The 21,116-nt window shown below is 40.2% G+C and overlaps 1 protein-coding gene across 2 annotated transcripts in view; it reads right to left on the bottom strand.

Annotated features, from left to right (window-relative positions):
• LOC117952668 (ribosomal RNA processing protein 1 homolog B-like) overlaps window positions 1–21,116 on the bottom strand; it is a 43,345-nt gene that overhangs the window by 20,201 nt on the left and 2,028 nt on the right. The window contains exons 3-16 of one of the 2 annotated variants that reach the window (XR_004658468.1): window positions 20,280–20,337; window positions 20,093–20,178; window positions 18,845–18,906; window positions 18,624–18,753; window positions 17,440–17,504; window positions 15,291–15,502; window positions 14,789–14,907; window positions 14,024–14,121; window positions 12,594–12,613; window positions 12,319–12,468; window positions 8,447–9,804; window positions 8,178–8,342; window positions 6,247–6,313; window positions 4,878–5,210 (exon numbers count right to left, since the gene is read on the bottom strand). Coding sequence is in view for 1 of the 2 variants with exons in the window: in XM_034885145.1 (XP_034741036.1) it covers window positions 4,999–5,210; window positions 6,247–6,313; window positions 8,178–8,342; window positions 8,447–9,804; window positions 12,319–12,468; window positions 12,594–12,613; window positions 14,024–14,121; window positions 14,789–14,907; window positions 15,291–15,502; window positions 17,440–17,504; window positions 18,624–18,753; window positions 18,845–18,906; window positions 20,093–20,178; window positions 20,280–20,337 (2,802 nt within the window). In the remaining variant the exon portion in view is untranslated. Of the gene's footprint in view, window positions 1–4,803; window positions 5,211–6,246; window positions 6,314–8,177; window positions 8,343–8,446; window positions 9,805–12,318; window positions 12,469–12,593; window positions 12,614–14,023; window positions 14,122–14,788; window positions 14,908–15,290; window positions 15,503–17,439; window positions 17,505–18,623; window positions 18,754–18,844; window positions 18,907–20,092; window positions 20,179–20,279; window positions 20,338–21,116 lie in introns of those variants that run through there. The other variant, XM_034885145.1, reaches the window with a different exon arrangement.

Below are 21,116 nucleotides of genomic sequence, written 5' to 3'. Positions count from 1 at the left end.
ATGAAGAAATAATTGAATTAAATTGATAAAGATCAAGTGAAGCAAAGCAGTCTAAACATGTATCTGTTTTTACAGCTGTTTCTAAGATTCCTGAGTTTAGAGATAAGTCAGTGCCAGTTAAAGGCATGTCTTGGTGAATTTTGCTTCTAATAGTTATAATTTTATCATTGAAGAACCTCATAAAGCATCACGTTTGTGTATTTGGTTGTGTTTTGTGTATATGCAGCGCGTTTGCTGAATGCTGCGCATGTGTTTTCAAATTAATGAAGTTGTTTTCTTCATTTGCTTGTGTTTTGCCTATTTGCATGTGTTTTCTGAAGTTGCAGGGCGTTTGTCTCTGTCGGCCACCTTATAATTCCCATAAAAGGGCATGAGATGGCAGGCCCGTGTACACACTTAGAGAAATGTTGAAAAGACTGTGGAGGCCTCGACTCCAAAAGAAAGAAACACTTTAGTAATTCCGAAGTGGAGGTACTGCTACAAGAAGTTAGCGAAAAATGAGACATCATATTTAGTGTTTTATTTTTTTATTATCAATGTATTTGTCAGGGACAATGCAGCACACATTATTACATGGATAATTATTACAGTCAAGGCCATAACAATATGTGGAGATGTGTTACATGAAAGGTTTCTTGCCAATAGGCTAATTTGCAACACCAGTCCCTGGCCAGGCCTTTTTTTTTAAAGTGTATATATATATAATCCAAATATAATTTGTAAAAGAACTACATAGTGTGAGTTTCACAGTCATGCAGCAAATACATTGTAGACCAATATATTATGTCAACATTTCACTAAGACCACATTACACAAACCGACACATCACGTAACAGCACAAATCCCAAGCAACCAGCTGCTCGCACCTGCTTACTCCCCCTCATAGAGAGGGGTCCAGGCCGCCAAAGGTTGATCTCCCATGCCCAGACCCTGAGATGAACCTTGGCAGCCATGCGTAAACAGCCAAGCATCTAGCACAGACAATACATTACAACAACACAGCTGATTCTGTGGTTACATTTACGTTTGGTTTTCTTTCAGCCAGTATTTCACCTTTCTGTTGAACGTTTTCAGGTCAGTTTGTATTTTTATTTCAGTTGTTAAATTATTCAAAATATGGGTTCTATCACTCAAAAACATGACTGGCCCAAAGTGGTTTTACGCCCCTCTGCTATGCAGTTGCCACCCACTGCTCCCATAATGGACACTCTCCTTTTATTTGTTTTTGTCACAAAAGGACAGAGTAGAGCTGGAGCTAGATTATTCACGGATTTAAAAATAAGTTTAAGAAAAGAAAACTTAATAAAGCTATCAAAATTGAGAAGCTTATATTTCTGCCACATTGCCCCACTGTTTTTGTATAATGCTATGATGGGTTTGTCCGGGATGCTTCAGCTGCTCTTGGTGTCCTAGCTGGTTAAGTAATTACTGTGTTGTCAGCATACATTTGACAATTGGCTGACTGACAGCATGTTGGTAATTTGTTTATGTATAAAGCTAAAGAGCAGAGCCCCCAAGATGGAGCCCTGTGGGATGCCCATTTTGGATTGTAGTGGCATTGAGAGTTTAGTGTGTATTTTAACAAGTTGCTCTCCATGCTCCAGATATGATGGAAACCAGCCGATTGCATGTTCAGAGAAGTTAAAGGTGGTGAGTTTATTCAAGATTGTATTGTGGTTCAAGGTGTCAAAGGCCTTTTTTAGGTCTATAAACACGGTTCCCACAACATTACCCTTATCCAACTTTTTTTTCATTGGCCGGCGAGTGGCATTGTTCAGCCATGATAAGGAGACTTTTAGTTGTGTACCTTTAAATGTTTAAGCATATTTCCCAATCAGGTTGGTGAGGTTTTTCATCAGGGAGCTACAACAGGTTTCTAAATAATTTGACTGTAGAATGTTATTCCAGTCTAAATTATTGAGTATTGACTATAAGATCTATCATAGTTTTACTCGTTTGCGTGATCCTTGTTGGGCCCTTCATCAACTGCTGAAAACTGGGTTTTGACAGCAGCCTCTTTAGGTGTTTTCTAAGCCTTTTCTCTAGCCAGTTAATATTAAAATCACCAAGAAAGTTGGATTCCGTGCAGCTATTTATATATTATAAAAGTTTATCTAGCCATCCGTCCATCCATCTATCTTCGTCCGCTTCGTCCGCTTATCCAGTATCAGGTCGTGGTCCAGCCAGGTTGGACATATAATCCCTCCACCTAGTCCTGTGTCTTCCCGGAGGCCTCCTCCCAGCTGGACGTGCCTGGAACACCTCCGTGGGGAGGCCCCCAGAAGGCGTCCTTACCAGATGCCAGAACCACCTCAACTGGCTCATCCAAGCTCCTCTCGGATGACTGAGCTACTCACCCTATCTCTAAGGGAGACACCAGCCCCCCCGGAACAAAAATGTTTTGTCCGCTTGTACCCTGGATCTCGTTCTTTTAGTCATGACCCCGCTTTCATTACCATAGGTCAGGGTAGGAATGAATACTGGTAGATCGAGTGGTTTTACCTTCTTGCTCAGCTCTTTTATCGTCACAACGGTGCAATACATTTAATATCATAACGCACCCGCTGCACTGATTCTCCAACCAATCTCCCGCTCCATTGTCCCCTGGCTCACCAACAAGACCCCACGGTAAGGCCAAGGACCACTTAGTGGAAAAAGAGATGAAGCAGGGACCCTTTACTACATGTACCTTTTGTATGAAATATGAGAATAAAATATAAATTGCATATTAAACTAGGCCTTTAATAACGTGTAGGGAGGCCTAAAGTAAAAAAGCTTAAACTTTTGGTTCATCATGGGGGGGGGTGGGGCCGGTTTAACAACTCAAGCCCTTAATTTTTTGCATTGTAGTGAATTTTTCTGCATCAGTTTAGGATGCAAATGTCTTTATTTGTGTCAGGGAAATTATAATAGTTTTCTTTGGGGTGGGTGATGCCCTGGCCAGGTTTGATTATTGCAGGGGTTGTAACCCCCCTCATCCTCCCTGTAAATTACACCTATGACTGAAACAAATAAATATGCATCATGTGGTTATAAGTCTACTCAATCATCATATTTGGACATCAGCAATGTACATTTTGGACATTTAATCAACTTTGCATCCAAGTTATATGATCAATAATGAAGAAAAACAGGATTTTCCATCACCAATAAAAGACGCTTGAATTTATAATCTGTGATTGCCTTTCAATCATTTTGCAGTGTTAAAAATGATCATCATCATTCACCAAAATGTTCATTCACAACCTAATGTTGTAAGCAACTGTTAACCAAAGTAGCTCTTTTGAGCTATCATGGCTGTGATTGTGTGACCTGGTGGTGTATATAGCACAAGTTCGTAAGCAAATATTTTCAGATTGAGAAGTACTTTACTCACCAAATGTACACATGAATTTGAACTAGTCTTAACTGGAAAAAGTCTGAATGAGTTAAATACAGAATTGGATTGCGCACCCTCAGTTAATATTTAAATAAGTGCCATGTGCAGGGTGGTAGATCATAGATGTGGACTGTGTGGACTTCTTCACGTGCACCTTTTATTTTAGTTAATGTATGTGCAACGTACAAAAGGGTGGAGGTGAATACAGATCAGCGGTTGATTGGTGAATACTCTCACCAGTCACGTCACTGCTTAGCTCTGAAACAGCTGGACCAATCCGCTAAAACGACAGCTAAGCATGCAGAAAGCTTTACCTCAGGCAATGTCTGCTCGGTTCAAAACATCATGATGAACGCACATCAAAACAAATCTGCACCCAAAGGCAGATACAGTATGGGAGCTACTATATTAGGGATAGACATAAAAAACAAAGACTGAGATTTTTATTTTTTAGAAGCATGTTGGGTCAAGAACAGTCAATTATATATATATATATATATATATATATATATATATATATATATATATATAAACATATATATATACAAATTTTAAAAAGTCACAAAGCCTATATGAAGGTCTCTTCCAACAGTTTAACATGGTGGTGGTGGTGTGGACCTGGGCGTCTTGCCATAATTGACACAAGCATGAATTTTGCTCTCAATTTGAAAATTCAGAAGGAGAATGGCATTTCATCAGTCAAAGCTCAAGCATGACTGTGCTATCTAATAGTTTTCTCTTTAGCAAAATGATTAAAAGCACACAGTCAAAGTCGTGCAATTAAATGTTAAAGACCAGAGTAAGAGAGCCCTTATTAAGGTGGAGCTCATACGAAATACCGGAGCATTTCATGAATAATCCATTTTATTTTGGTTGTGATGTTTTGGGAGTAGAATTTGAATCTGGAAGGTTTCTGACCGTGACCTGGGTGTGTGAAGCAGTCATGGTGTGTGTTGCCCAGGACCTGAGGGAGCGCAGGGTGAGTGTAGAGCAGCTAAACCGGCATGATGTGAACGGGCATGGCACTAGTCCAAATAGAAGAAGTGGTGTTCCCGGCGGAGCCTGATCCTGTCTGAGCAGCGCATTTATCACAATAAAAAGGACTAAGTTATACAGAGGTACACATTACTATTCTTTGTTTTACACTCAGACACGGTACAGGCCAAAAGTTTGGACACACACTTCCCATTCAATTTCACACATTTTTGTTAAGTACAAAACAAATGATGCCTTCAGTGATAATCTACAATGTCATGGAAATAAAGGAAATGCATTGAATGAGGTGTGTCCAAACTTTAGCCCTGTACGTCAAAACTTTGTAAAATGGAAAATACTTTTAGTTATTCTTGTTTGTTCCTTAAGATCTTACCCAAAATATAATTTAATTTGTACACTCAAATCACACACATACTGAAAAGCTGATTACATTGGAAAAAGGAGTAACTTTATTAAAACGTTGAGCCACTCAGAGGCAAAAAGCAACACTGATCATCTGAACGATAAAAATACTTCAATATATATATATATATCTCTCCAAAAGAGGATGTAATTGAAATCAGTCTATTCACGAGTTCACAGAGAGCATTACATGTGTATCTACAGTCTGTCAGCTTGGGCTGTTAGAAGAAGTCTGCCGCTGTGGGCCGTCCTTTAGGTGTGCTCTTTGGAGTATTGGAGCTCGTCTTCCTGTTGGCCTTGGGGGTCTTTCTGGCAGAAAGTGGTGTGGGCGGAGACTTTAAGACCCCAAACTTGGGTTTCTGCTTTGGGTCAAAGGGCACTCGGGACGGTCCATCTGGACTCAGCAGAAGGCTGCGATCGGTCTTCTTGAACTCTGCACCATGACAAGATAAACAGTACAGGCAACACTGTTACCAAGACATGCACTTGATTTACACACACACCCACCCACCCTCACACCCACCAGCTAAAATACTACTAAGCTGAGGGTTTAAAGGTCATTCTTGACTTTCAAAAAGCAGTTGAAAATACCATCTTATTTATAGCGTGCATGTGTGTTACTATGGTTACTGAGTGAGTAGAGCCCGACCGATAAAGGCTTTTTAAGGTCGAAACCGATACAAATATTTATATCCAAAATCCAATATATACTTTTCAAAAATCCTGAAACGCAGATAAAATAAACAAATTTCCTTAACATTAGTCATTTGTCATTCATGGGTTCTTACTAAAATAATATAATACATTTGTTTTATTGTCACAACAGAACAGAGGAACATAAAAATATATGAAAGTTCTGATGAACAAACACTGACGTTGTAGAGCGTCCTCTGGTGGACAGACTATGGAACGCCAGCACTCATAACATTTATTCAATCATCATAAATAATTCTGATGAATGATTTAAAAAAAAAAAAAAACTTTACAGAGGCCATAATTACAGTTGTGTTAATTTGATAGGGGTTGAGGTTTTGAATAGGGCTGCAACTAAAGGTTATGTTAATTCTCAATTTCCTTTAATTTAAATTATTCTCTTGTTTGAATTTTTTTTCTTTTATGCAAAAAACAAAGGAAAATGCCCATCACAATTTCCAGAGACCAAGGGGACGTCTTCAAATGCATCGAACGTTTTGTCCGACCAATCTAAAACCAAAGAGTTTCTACGGACTTTTTTTAAACAAAATTACTTAAACAATAAATCAGTCATCTAAATTGTTTCCAATTCATTTTCTGTTGATTGACTTGGTGGTACTCAAGACAACAAAATGAAGTCTATCCAAAGAGCGATTTTCCCTCATTCAAACATCCTGCAACATGAAGTGTAGACCGGCTGTACAGTCTGCCCTGAATAGTGATCCTATTTTATTTTTTAATCTACATTGAATACAGCTTTAATATTGATTTCTTACCAGCGGTCTTATTATTCTTGAGACCAAAGGTCACCTTCTTGGATTCTGATTTGGGAGTTTGACTCTTCTGTGGAATAAAAACAGATTTTTACCATCAGGGAATGACTGAGCTGCACAATGAAGGAAACAATAGCTTTGATTTATTCTATGCTAGACAGAAATTTCAGGTTTTCTGAGAAATCGATATATAGTGAGAGAGAGAGAATCGGAAAGGACAAAATCTTTCACTCAACAGGGAGGGGCTGGAGACTTTCTTCTGGGGAGAATGCTACAAGCCAACTTACTGTGCCTCCTTAGTTCTTTGTAGATTCTACACTAAACATCAACAAAAGTACAAAACTACTCATGTTCTGATGGCCAAGGTGCTTATTTTCCTAATGTTTAACCCTTGTATGGTATTCAGGTTAAATTGTCCCATTCAAATCTTCAAAAAGAAGAAAAATGGTACAAGTTAAATTTTTTCTACCTGAAAATCAATGGCCTTACCTTATTTTCTTTGATAAACATGTATTCCTGACTCAATTCAGAAGATTATTCTGGATATGACCACATGTGTTTTTTCTAAGATAAGAATGATTACATAGTGGATTTCTAACATGACTTATAACCTTATGACAAAAAACAAACCTCACTTCCATTTTTAATTGTGTTCTAGTAAAGATTGATTGTATTCTCTAAACATATATGTTCTCTCAATTGTTTGAAATTGAGATAAAGACGATATCTGTATCACAGCTCTGACGTTAGCTTTCCATTTGCAGCGTCCGATTCGACAGTTAAGGGTAAAGTTAAGGGGAAAATTACTTAAATTGGTTATCATTTATTTTTTTGAATTACCCCTTAGTGTTCTCTATTCCTGCACCATTAAGTCTGTTATGGACTTTGTGGTCCGTTGACGCAGCAAGGCAGCTTGTAAGGGTGGAGTGAGTGGTGGCAGTAATGGATTTGGTGGATATGCAGAGCCGGGTGTAGTCGGCATAAAAGTGGAATTGGAGGGCATGTTGACATGTGATGTGACCATGAGGAAGCATATAAGGGATGAGGAGGGGGCCGAGCACTAAACCTTGGGGGACACCTTGAGAGACCGGGGCTGTGTCAGAGTTGGATTTATTGTTACTAATGAACTGGTGGTTGTCAGAAAGGTATGATTTAAATCAGAAGAGAAATCAGAAATGGTCTCTGAAATGGTTCGCAGAGTTGGTGGGAGTCCAGGTGGGTTTTGAGTTGGGAGGTGACGGTGTGTTGCAGAATTTTGGACAGAAAGAGGAGACTGGAATGGGTCTGTAGTTGTTGGAGATGTGGTCTACATGTGAAATTAAATCTGAAATCTCCGTTTTTGCCTTTTCAAAAACAGAATAAAGCTTTGAGAAATCTTTAAGTTTCAGATTTTATAACCATCTTTAATGCTTAACCTAAAATGTCACGCTTACACAACAGTAAGGGGTGCAAAAAAACTCAGGGCGATGATCAGTCACTCAGCAATCTCCTAAATTTATCCTTCAGAAGCTAACTTAACAGTCACCAAAGTATCATCAACATATGCTACACTGAGAAGGGTTTTAATGTAAAGAAAATATGTATTCCTTTTAAGCTTAACTAATGTGTCTCTCCCAAACATTTAAGGGTTGACATCTAGCTAACCAGGTGCTACATGTCATCCCCCATCTCCCCCCTTTCTGTCTCTCTGTACTATCAAATACAAATGCATAAAATGCCCAATAACAATCTTAAAAAAAAATTCAAAGCTTCACATTAACAATAGATCAAATGAGTGTAATGTGAGAGGGGTGTTCACTTCCAACAGCAGGAGTATTGAACACTACCTTCTCAGCACCAAACAGCAGACAAAGATAGCAGCTAGCTGGTGAACATATTGGAGTCTTAAGTATCCAGATTACACATTTGTTTAGTTCTAACTGTTTAATCTATACCTTCTTGCTGGACAGCGGGGTGCTGGCGCGCCCCTTGGTTTTGCAAAAGAGTGGTGTTGGGACTGTAGTTTTGCTCTGAAAGGTGATGAAGTCAGACGATGAGGTAGTCTTCGGCCTCTTTTGTGACTTTTTAGTGGACAGAGGTGTGGATTGCTCTTCAACATCCTGAAAACGGAGACAGATTCAAAGTTGCTGATGTTTCTGTTTTATCAGATAGTCATATTCAGACTCATCTACCTTAGTACCATTTAACCTTATTAAACACTCACCCTGCCAGGTTTTAACTTCTTGGCAACAGTTTCTTCTTCTGCGAGGCCTTTGATAGATGTAGCCTCCTGTGCAGCCGCCTCTAGCTCGTCGGCCTCGTACTCAAACACCACAGGGATCTTCCTCTTCTTCTTGACCTTTTTCCCAGAGGAAGAGACCATTTTGTCCAAAGGGGGCTCTGCATCAACACTGCCAACTACCGGCAACTGGGCGGGATCTTTCTCGTCCACTTGGGCTGCAGCCAACTTCTTCTTCTTCTTTTTTGCTGGCGTTGTCATGCTGACCTCACACTGCAGTTCCTCAGTATCCACTGCTGCAGCTGAAGTCTCAGATTCTTTTTGAGTCTTTTTCTTTTTCTTCTTCAGTTGGGTTACAGCGCTTTCATCTGCAGCAGGTAAAGCTTCGAGGCTTGCATCCACCTGCTTGCCTTTTTTCTTTGTCTTCTTTTTAAGTGGCACTGATGTGATTTTGGCGTCTGTGTGATTTCCCTCAACCTGTGGTGCTACGTCAGGCTTGAGGATCTTTTTCTTACTCTTTTTATTGCATGTGGCCGTAGACTCAGATGGCTTCTCAAGTCCGGTGCTTGGATCCTCACAATGTATTAATGGGAAAACTTGTGTTTCAACCTCTGTGAGATTCTTCTCTGCCTTCAGGTTCTTCTTTTTCTTCTTGGCTGGGGTTGTAGCATCAATGTCTGGTGCATTCTTTTCAGCCGACTCCTCACTACTCACTGGTATGATCTCTGCTTCTGCGTTGAGCTGCGATTTGGCCACAGTCTCACCTGTTTGGGACTTAGCCTTCAGGCCCTTCTTCTTTTTCTTCTTCTTCCCAGAGACAGCCGCATCAGCATTAGAGGATGTCTCTGGCTCCGGTCCGACACCAGTCTGCTGCTCTTCTGCCGCCAAAGGTTTGAGCTCAGAAGCCTCAGTCTTTGAGAACTGTTGAGATTGGTCCTTGTCGGCAAGCGTGGGGGGGCTTGTTTCTTCAATGACTGTAACTGTAGGCTGTTTCTTTACTTCAGAGACAAGCAGAGTTGCCCTCTGGTCCTCGGGAGCAGCTGCCTCGGCCACTTCTACAGATGAGACAGAGCTTTGCTTTGTCTGTGCTTCCTTTCCTAAACCTTCTGTTTGTGAACACTCCGCACCACCTTCAGTCTCTTTAATTTGAGCTTGAGCCTGTTCAGACCTCTCTGCAATTTCCTCACCACCTGCACTTCCACCCTGCCCTGCCTTCTTTTTCTTCTTCCTCTTCCTCCTCTTCTTTTTGGTTTCATTATTTGCAGTCATGTCAGCTGGTTCCTTGTCATCTTTCACCAACTCCTCGTTTTGCTTGTTGAGCGTGGATTCCTCCTTTTTCTTCCCTGAAGAAGCAGAGAGACATGATTAAATGGAGAGCAAGGTGACAAAAATATAGTTCATTTCTAAAAAATAAATAAAAAAATAATTAAAAAAAGGAAGATGTAAGACATTTAAGAGTTACAGGTACCACTGTTGTCTGGAGGTCAGTTTTATCTGAGGAGGTCGTTTCTACTTGGAATAACACTAGTTGGTCAAAAAACAAAGGAAATCTAAGTGATGCTAAAATGTCCCAGAAATGTTTCCTCCAACGCAAGAGCCCTACTTAGAAGATGATGCCTGCACATATGCATGCCCATGCAATACTCACTCTGCAATTGTCACACAATCCAGTCATTCAGCCACGTCTTACTCAACAAAGATGCATCTCACCTGATGTCTTATGTCATTTTGCAACTTTGACGTTCTTGATTTAAAAATGGCAAAAGCATGGTGACCTCTAAGTCTGAGCTAGACAGGTTCTTACAGTCTCCAATTACAGGTGTTGCTAAGGTCTGAAAACATCTGAGCCAATCAGACCCGTGCAAGCCGAATTAAGTCTGTAAAAGTCCTTTTCCGTTATCACGGTTGGAGACCACGGTTGAGGCTGACGCAGCTGCATGGCTTGTTGTAAGTGGTCCACTTAATAAAAATAACTCCAATCAAAGAGAGTGCAGAAGCAGAGAGACAAAAGAGCGCTGCTAGAGTGTAAAACGTTTCTCTGCACTCACCCACAATCAGTTTAACAAGCAGGAGTCAGCTTTGAAGCCAATGATGGTGGAACTCATACCCAAGTCGTGCAAAAATCACAAATAATTACTATGAGCGTAGTATTAAAGTACACCATATCATTACATTTTCTACACCCGAAAATTAGTATTGGTGTTTCTGTGGTGTGTAAGTGTGCAGGAATTAGAGTTAGGGACCGAAATCTGTACGTTTTTGGGTACCGGCTGAATTACATACCAGATCGATTCACGTTAAATCAAACTGTGCCAAATTTCAGTATGCAAGCTGCGATCAGTCTTCTCTGCATGTTGACAGAGAGCAGGGCTCTTATTCGCACGCACACAGTTTGTTAAAGTCACAGTGAGTCAGTTAAGCGTTATGCTCTGACTGACTGACAGCCTGGAGGTTGTAACTATGACACATTTCAGCAACAAGGCAATTCCATGCGCTTTACATAAAAAAAATAAAGAGCAGTTCAAAAGAGAGAGAAAATAAAACAGGCTAAAATATGATAAGAAAAAACAAGAGCGCACTGTGAGAAATTAATAACTGTATTCAATGTGTTGTAGGGACCGGATTGGGAGGGAGAGGGAGGGGTTTTATTTTGTGTCGAGTGTAAATCTTCTACATAATCACCAAAATGTTCTAAGTAAATTGGATGAATAGGTTTTTAAAACAAAAAATTATGTTTTGTGAGGGAAAGTACTGAAAAAGGTACCGTTGGGTATTGGAATCAGATTTTGGGTAACCGGAAAAACTGGGAATGGAACCCAACCCTAGCAAGCATGTGTGGAATGCTTATGTAACCTTATTAAGAGATGCATCACAAATGTAGTTATAAAATGTGCAATGACAATAAAAGCATTTAATTATTACTGCACTGCAATGTAAGAGTTGTGTGTGCTTTGTCATTTATGCATCATGCACCTTTCAACAAATCCCTTCCTATTCACCATTCATCAGGAACAAGGGCGCCCAAAGGGAGCTTACTTTAAGTTTATTAATGCTAATGTCTTATTCCTCAATACACCTTACCTATAATTGGGAGGAATATATTCACTTGCACAGGTAAAGCAGCTGCCATCCACAGCCGAGGACTCATGTTTTTATGTTTTGTTCATGGTCTGTCGAGTTCGATGTGAATTGCCTGCCTCTAACAAACGTTCCGGCTGCTTTCGGTCTTCACCGAAAATGACACTGGCAAGAAGATTGCATCACTCATGCGGCTCGCGGTCACGAAAGGCTTGTTTCATGTGGAACATGCTGTTTTATTGGAACTGTCATCAACTCGCGTAAATTGAGCGCCAGGAAGAACGCTGCGGACCGTTACGGGCCATGCTTGTAGGCTGGTGCTGCCCCCTTCTTGCTTCTATTTGCATACGTGTTTGGTCGTTTGTCTTGTTTTTGTCTGTGTGTGCGTCTGCTTGTGCGTGCGTATGACTGATTCTGTTTGTCTGTGAGCTGCGGGTGTCGCTTTCGCTGCTGTGTTGTTGATTCCCTCCTTTCCTGTGTGTTATTTAATCATTTTTTTTTGGTCCTGACACACGTTCTCATGTCTCAGCATATTGTTGTTAATTTTGAAATAAAAACATTTGGTCACAAAGACAAAAAACTGTTGGCGCGTCCACATGATACAAGCCCTAATCCTAATTAGCTTTGTAGCAACTCAATGGCTTGAATGTAACAGATGTTTATTAATATCAAAATGCACTAAAGCTTTAAAACGGCTCTTTTCATATTTCCGGACTCCATAAAATCCACAGCACACTTAAAATGTTGCATTGGCAGGAGGTACAGTGAACATGAGATACCTTTACGTTTCTTGGCCGATGGCACGCCCTCATCCTCATCATCCTCCTCCTCCATGCGACCCCGTCTCTTCATCCTCTTCCTGCTGCCAAACATTTCATCATCCTCATCCGTGGAGACCTCCTCTGGATACTCATCCTGAGGAAAGATCCCTGAGGGTAGTCAAGGCAGAGACAGAGTGAGACAAGACAAGGTCAAAGATCAACAACGAGAATGCCGTTCTTTGGCCATTCATTTTAAACTAAGTGTGAAGACAGGTGTGATCATCAGCTCCTACCTTCACTGAGGTCCCGCAGTCTGCATTTCAACCCGAAGCAAGGTGAGACAAGAAGAAGAAAACCTCATTAGTTTGGATTTAAGCAGGGATCATCATTATGGTGCACGATAAATACCACAGGAAGGTAGGATATAAACCACGAGCAAAGGTTCACTAATGGTTGAACAGCTCAGCGCTGAGAGAGTTACACAGCCTTCAGGTGCATTTGAACCAGATCAGGCGTTGCCTGCTGACTTATTCAAATGTGGGCCATTGAAGTGACATTCCTAGACCAAATCCCAACCATTCATATCATAGGAATTCTTCACTCTGGTTAAAATAGTCCAACTTGCCCAAATTTTGGGCATCTTGTCTCACCACGCCCGGAAGTTTGAATCTTTGCTTTTACTTTGTACTTTTGAATAATAGACTAAATGTACCATTAGTGTTTTTCATAGAATGTAAAACTATAGCCCTTAGTACATGTTTTGTGTGTCTTTGTTCAAAGAATACAAAGTAAAATGCATTCAGATAAACATCTATTTTTGAAGATTCTTCCACTCCTAATCCCTGGCTTTATAATGCCAAATTAAATGGAAGGACTGTTCTAATATAGCTCTACTATACTAACAACTACTCAAATCTCTTTTCCATAGTACAGGAACCATTCACACACTGTGACCGACAGTGACAGGTGCCACCTGCTCATCAGATAAACACACACTTTTACACTCCAATGTACGGCATTGGGGGCAACCGAAAGTTCAGTGTCTTGCCAAGGACACTTGAAAAGGGGACTGCAGGACCACTCTACCACTGAGCCAGAGCCGCCCCAGTGACACATATTTCGTCTGCAAAACCAACAGTTAATGTTATGTATTGAAAGCTGTATTTGCACATGAGTTTGTATAATTTCTTATTATACAGAGTTTTGATAGTTTATGGTGTAGAGTGTTTTTTATTTCGGTGGTATATTTACTGTAGGTCTGGTATATTGAAGTTGGCCCTGAGTGCCATAATGCCTGCTGTTTTGGATGGTATTATTAATATAGGTAGTCTATACATCAGGTTTCCCTACTCTATGCAAGAACAATTCACCAGTGTTCACCAGAATTAAAAATTGGCGTGTTCAGGGCGGGATAAGAGGCTGATTGACATACGCACACCTGTAATTTATAAATGGAACGTTTCGTACAGATGTCTGCACACACGATTTTGCAAATCTGAATTTTTTGGCATACCTAGACCTTTAGTAGATATCCTACGCACAGTTTCATAAATGAGACCCCTGGGCTTTTCTTACAGCAAGTCAAAAGGCTAAAATCAGCTGAAGCACAGCAAGGACAATCGCATGGTTCCCAATACAAAATTAAGACCAAAGCTGTAATGGTGCTGTAATGGCTATTTCATGGAACAAACACACACAAAACAGTGTTGGAGCATCTACTCACACTCGGATGATTTTGTAGAGTCTCTGTCTGTTCTGGCTGGGTGTGCTGCTCCGACTGGCTAACTCAAACAGTTTGTCTGCCAGGGCCGCGTAGTCAAACTGCAAATGAAACACCTTGTTAGAAACCGATCTATTACCATTCCAAATCTCCACTATCTGAGTCAAACTGATGGGTAACTATGCAACAATTGTTGATAATGAATGATTTCTTAGAACAGAAACATATTTTGCTGTGATCAAAGTTGACTGATCCATAAAAGACAGAAATTCTGAGCCTGAGAATGAATGACAGAAGTCAACCTTTATACGGCTGCCACAATTTCAGCCACCTTCCTTAAAGCTCTTTGAGAACACAACATTGCAAGCCATTTTCAAAAGCAGCCGTTTTCATATTGATTTTCTCTGGGCATTGATTTTCTTCAGGCACTTTGTTCAAATAACTTGTTTGCTCAGTACAGTCAGCTTGGTGTTTTTATCAAAGGTATGTTTTTGCAGTTAGGCCATAGAACTGAGAGGAGGGCCCGGCTTTAACTTGGATGGTGTGTTCAGGACCACATGCCACAGTGACACACAGTTTCAGGGTCTTTTTAAGCAGAAAAACCATACAAAAATGACCTTCTATCCGTGCACAGAGTTTGACTTACAACATGCAGGGTACAGAACACACAGGTGGAATGCATCAAACTAAAACAAAATGAATTGTTTGACCACAAAAGAGTAATCCCAAAACGATTGTAACAAATAAAAAAAAGGAGAAAGCCTTCACCTGTAGGACTGGTCCGACATCTTCATCGCATGACTCCTCGGTGTCTGATTCTTCCAAGTGAAGAAGCTCGTCGTCGTCTTCATCATCCTCATCACCCGCTTCTTTATTTGATATATTGCCTGAAAAGAAAAAACAGAAACCTTCTATACACGATGTAAAGCACTTCACATTACACACATGCGCAGTGTTCATGGTTTCTATTAAGAGAAAGGAAATCGGTGCACAAGTGAAACATAAAAACTGAAAAATGACAATGACTATTTTTTGTACTGTGGTGCTTTTTAGGTCAATGATCAATGCTTTGGTTTTGGTTTCTTTTTATAAAGAGGATAATTGTTGGATTGTCAATTGTGTGTTCATTTAAGAGAACAAGTACAATGTTTTATAATAAAGAGGTCTGGTTAACTTTATTTTGTTTGAAAAAGACATAAATACATAAATTTAAAATTTGACTGAGACACACCCACACCATTTCTTTTTGGCATTTTCTCTGAAGATGTACCATTAATCTGCTTCCATATCCCTTTCTTCGTGACTGGTTTACTCATTTTCCCCTTTAGTTGGTCTTCTTTGCCGTCATCTTCAGAAGCCTGTCCCGAGTCGGAGTCTGAGGCCTCAGCTTTCACCTCCTTCATTAAATCTTCAATGGCGAAGGGGGCCTGGTCAATAATAGTGCTGAAAATGCTGTTGCAGATGGCGCTGAAAAGAGACCGACTGTCGAGACAGACATGAAAGGAGTCAGGAAAGTGGTTAGCACCAGATGCGCTACAGTTCAATACCTGAGAGGACTACTCCATATTTTTCCAATGGTTGGTTATGCTTATAGAAGCCCCATTTACAGATTGTTTTGAAGGGAGAACAAAAGGCTGTACAATGATTCAACCAGACTGACAATTGAAATATCAGAAAGTGACTCTGAAAAAACACCTTGGAGCAACACTTAAATTAGAGAAGCAGTTATAGGTAACAGAAACTCCAAGCTCAGCATCAAAACGTGTGGGACTTAAATAGAACAGGTTTGGCGTTTCAGTGCCCAATGACGCCGCCAACAACAAGCTGGAATTAAGATTTAGCAAAGCTCTTCTTTAAATTTCACAGACGTCCCTGATTACTCAGTTGGTAGAGCGGGCGCCCATACCCAAAGGAATAATCAACGCAGCGGGCCAGGATTCGACTCCGACCTGCGGACTTGAGATTTGATTTTTGTCCCCGTCTGCTGCCGCCGGCTCTCGTCCACTTTACAGGCGAGGCACAGCTGAGCTGTGCCAGGCGAGGCACAGCTCATCTTGAACGAGCCATGATATCTCGGTCTTTATCACAGGCAGACCAAATTGTCTGGACGGGCAAAGAAAGGGGAGGTAACCTTTCTCCTCACAACGTCTTGCCCCAGGGACAAAAATCGCAAATCTAATCTCAGTATCTGGCAGAAAATAACACTTTTTTTCTCCAAATCATTCAGCCCTACTGTGGAGTGACCAACCCCGGTTTAAACCTTTTCAATCTAACCACTGTGGGAGGGACAAAAGAAAAATGCAACAACTCAATATGTAGAGCCCAGTTGCACCGTTCAATAAGGAACAAGGGTCGCATGCGCTTTTCAGGACTGGAAAATGAATTTAACACACAAGTTCCAACAGTATTCTCCCCTGTCATACATCACTGTGGGGACATTCACTAAATGGCAGTTTCAATCACAGTTTTTATCTCCATTAAAAGGTAGGCATAATGGAAGGAAAGAAAAACGTTAATACATTAATTCATTCCAAACTTTTCACCAGTTGTGTACCTGCATCTATGTTTGTTTCACCGTGACGACAAACTAACTGCACCAGCATCCAATACACAAAACCCAATCAAAGACTACCATATTTTCCAGATTGTGAATTTAGTAGTTGTTTTTTTTTCATAGTTTGGCTGGTCCTGCGACATTACCGTCTACAAGAGGGCGCTCTAGGCTGTTAACAACTCCATGCTTTTCCTGAAGACAACTGAGAAAGACTGAACACACCCAAAATGCCCTCAAAAAGAAAATCTTGTCTGCGGATTAGCAACTGCAGGTAGTAAAATGGGCAGCCGAAAAAGATAATCGAGCAGCAGAAAGAAAGTTTGGAGTGAGTCAGGAATTTGTGTGGGACTGGCAAAAAGGTTCCTCTTACTGAAATGTAGAAAACAAAGGAAGGGGTGGGCTGAAAGTAAGGCCAGAGCTGGAGGAACAGGTCCAGAGATGGGGGCTTGTCAACAGTTTAGTTACATCTCCACGCCCTGGTTGTTCTGTGTGCTTTCGATAGTTGAATAACTGTTAATGTCTTAGATTAACATACCGGACACACACCATATTCAGCCTGTTTATCTGTGTGCTCGTGTAGTCGGATAACTTGCCTTTTCACATTAAATGTCTGTTCTTGGATTTTGTGACATAAATTTCTAAATAATGCGATTTATAGTCCAGTGCAACTTATAGTCCGGAAAATACAATAATTGCAATTAAATTCTAAATCCACACACAATACTACCGATTTACTTGGGATACAGCTTCCTGATAACCCGTTCTGCATTCTGAATTGCTTGATACTTTATATAATTAAATGTTTCTAGTGTAAGACCGCTTTACAATGAATAAAGGTGAGATGGTTGAGCTAATGTGGACTTACTCCTTGGTCTTGGCTGCTGTTTTGCAGAACGGCTGGATGAAAATCAGGTTCTGATCTGCAGTGAGCTGTCAAAAGAAAAGACCACATAAGGCTCAGTGTTAGCAATGATGCGTTTCCATTACAAAGTGCTAAAACAATTTCAATAAATCTTTAGTTTACGTTCTATTGAAAATGTGACACTATGTTACGATATCTATATATACACACACATATGAAGAAAAACCAGGAAATGAGTCGGGGGGGAAATTTTACGCTACCAAGCCACGGCCGAGCGATTTATGCCGCTGCGATGCGTAGTGACCTTTTTATGAGGCGACTTTAGGCTACGGCGTAGGTTTGTGTCTTCACATAACTACATACGTAGAGATGGCTTAGATTTTACGCAAAAGTAAAAAAAGATTTTAGAACGCTGCCCCACAACAAAAATGCATGTGCACCTAAAACACATTTAGTGCAGTTTTCCCAACTGGAAAAAAAAAAAAAAAAAACTACAGATGGGTCGTCTCCATCTTTTGTTAACATACTGAGGGTCTGTTTCATTTATTGTGGATAATTAATACGTCTTCCAGTTCCAGTGTTAAATATTCTTTAGAAATAAAAGTTTGATATTTGAAAAAGTGTTCCTGCATTATTATGCCATTATCATAATAGTAGATGAAAAAGGTCTCAGAACAACAATATTATTGTTTATTGCAATAATTTCTGGGACAATTTATCATCCAGCAAGATTTGTTATCTTAACAGCCCTAGCTCCTGTACAACTCCTCAAGACTCAAGCTAAGTTTATGAGTCTTGCTTGCCAGCTGCTGGTTAAAGAAAGTGAATGGATTAGCCACGAAGCAAAAACGTCAGCACATCATAAAAACCTAAACAACATATTATATTATAATGCGTACCATACACTACGAGACTTTGAACAAAGACAATATGTAAAGAATGGAGATGCAGGGTCACACATTGCAAAACTACAACTAGATTTGTTTTGAAAAATGTAACCAAGCAAAGTAGCTACCGCTAGTATTAGTGGGTAATCATGATGAATGGCAGCTGGTCTTTCATTAAGTCATAAAATAACCTAGCACTGTTAGTTACTTGTGTTTTTCATAGTGGCCCTGTAACTTGTTTTTCATATCGGTGCATCGGTAATTAAAACCTAAAGGTTGAAAACAGTGGTGGTGCTGTACCTCTGCTGAACCCACAGCTGCCAGTTCAGTCATGTAAAGGTCCAGGATGTGGAACTGCAGCCCGGTGGGGGCCCCGCTACTGCTCTGCAGGAGCTGTGCCGTCAGCAGATCCACAAACCTGCCAATCACACTGCAGGGACACGGTAAACACAGATAATCACTTTAAAATGCAATAAAATGTGACCAAAATCTGTTTTGTAGACTAGGTTTTAATAGATTACCAGCTCTCCCAGTTTTTCCTCTTCAGCATCTCAAAGGTTTGTCTGAACATGAAGCGCACCAGCTGTTTAAGAGAGAGAGAAATCTTTCTTAGACTATATCTTTAAAGCTCAAGACTTTAAAATGTGTTAATGAAATGGCAGTTTGTTTTATATGAATGTACTTTGCTACTTTTAGATTTCTTTGTACTTCATTTTTGCTCACACTGGCCCTTTGCCTAATGCATGTTGTTCACTGGAAAGAGTCAGTAATGGCTGGATGGAGCTGTTAATGGACTATAGTCGAAAAGGTCACAGACCCAGGTCACTTTATTCAAGTGCAGTGGGACTTGTTGTGCCGTTGATAGCAGCAGGATATGAGCCAAACGGGTTTAATTTTGTTTTTCTGGGTTTTCCAAAAAGAGTCTTAGCTGGCTACTAAACATTAACATCTTTTAGCAGAAATTAACATCAACACTTCTGATTTGACAGGTAAGGTTGGTAAGTTGTTTGACAAAGTGATATACTGGATCAAATTCTGAGGATGCAAAAGGCCTTTATTTACTTGTCATATAATAATGAAAGCAACCAGCATTAACAATACCAGGACCCTGAAAGTGAAGCAGCCGAATGGAATTTAGCCATCATTAATTTATTACTTACATGCATGGTTTTCCTACTGGGGCATGTCACCATGTCTATCTGAAAAAGGTTATGCCGTGTTTCTATGGTAATAACAAACTGCTAAAATCATTTCCTTACTTTAGTAACTTTATGGCACTAGGTCACCGATTCTGGTGAAACTGGTTCATATTATTATTATTATTATTATTATTATTATTATTATTATTATTATTATTATATATATACACTACTGGTCAAAAGTTTGGAGTCACTTACAAATTTCCATTTCACTCCATTATAGACAGGATACCAGCTGATCTGGGTGGGTGGCTGATCTTCAATGCAATATCTACATTTCCCATTATCAGCAACCATTCATCCAATGTTCCAAATGCTCATTTTGTTTACTAATCTGATATTATTTTAAAAAACTAACTAAGAAAACATTAAACAACCATTTCGCAATTATGTAAGCACATAATGTAATCTGGAAACTGGTTAAAAAAAAACAAGGCAGCTGATCTCAGCTGGGATTCTGTCTATAATGTAGTCAAATGGAATTTTGTGAGTGACCCCAAACTTTTGACCGGTAGTGTATATATTTTAGTTTTCCCTCCGATATCCCCAAGCTGCTCTGCCTCAACTGACCTGGAAGAACTTGTCCATCCTGAGCCTGTCGATACCAGTCCACTCTCTTTTGAAGGTTTGCAGGAAGCTCTCCAGGTATAACAACTCTGCAAATAAGAACACATGATCATTTTCATCTTCATGACAAGTACAGGGCTTTTCTCAAATGCCTCATAAAATCAAATGAGATTATGCATGGCCAACTTACGTCCGTCAATATCGCAGAAGCTGTGGATCAGGGTGGAGATTTGGTTTGACAGCTCCTCCTAAAGAACGAATATCAATATCATATCAGGGAGAAGGGTAGCTGACTGGACATGATAATAATAATAATAATATTCATGGGCATCTTTCACATCACTAAAGGTCACCTTACAGCAGTAAAATGGTTAATTCAACTCATGTCTTTTAAATCCATTCCCTCTTTCGTCATTTCAGGTGTGTCCCAGGGCTCTGTCCTGGGGCCCCTACATCATTAACCTCCTTCCCCTCTGCAATATCTTCCGCAAATTTAACATCCACTTCCACTGTTATGGTGATGACACCCAACTCTACCTCTCCAACAAACCCTCGTCCACTTTTCCGCCCACCTCCCTTATTTACTTATTGCATCTCTGAAATAAAAACCTGGTTCAAATGGTTAGCATACTAAGGTTGGACGATGTCCCCTAACTTGGCAATTGATCATACAAACGTTTAAATGCCCTCCGTAAATAGACAGTATTACATGCTGTCGCTGGTAGGGGCAGTACATTACATGATCTACTTACACTACGGTGCAGTAATGTCTAGACTCAATCAGATCTCAGTGAACGTTTGGCTTTAACAGATTGACAGTAATAACCTAATATACCCTTCTTACTGAGATTAAACTACATTCTCGGTTATATTTGCACTGAATAACGCATTCAATAAACAGAAACATAACTCTTGCAGCTCGAGTCCGCTGTGTTCAATCAGAGACGCAGAGTATGACACTGAGCACTGACATTGAGGGAGAGAGGGAGACTGTATCACTACAAATAGGTTGCATGTGGGGGTGGGG

The sequence above is a fragment of the Etheostoma cragini genome, chromosome 11 (genome assembly GCF_013103735.1).
Source record: "Etheostoma cragini isolate CJK2018 chromosome 11, CSU_Ecrag_1.0, whole genome shotgun sequence".
Taxonomy (NCBI): domain Eukaryota; kingdom Metazoa; phylum Chordata; class Actinopteri; order Perciformes; family Percidae; genus Etheostoma; species Etheostoma cragini.
Note: the sequence above shows the minus strand (reverse complement) of the source record. Positions and strands in the feature narration are given on the sequence as shown.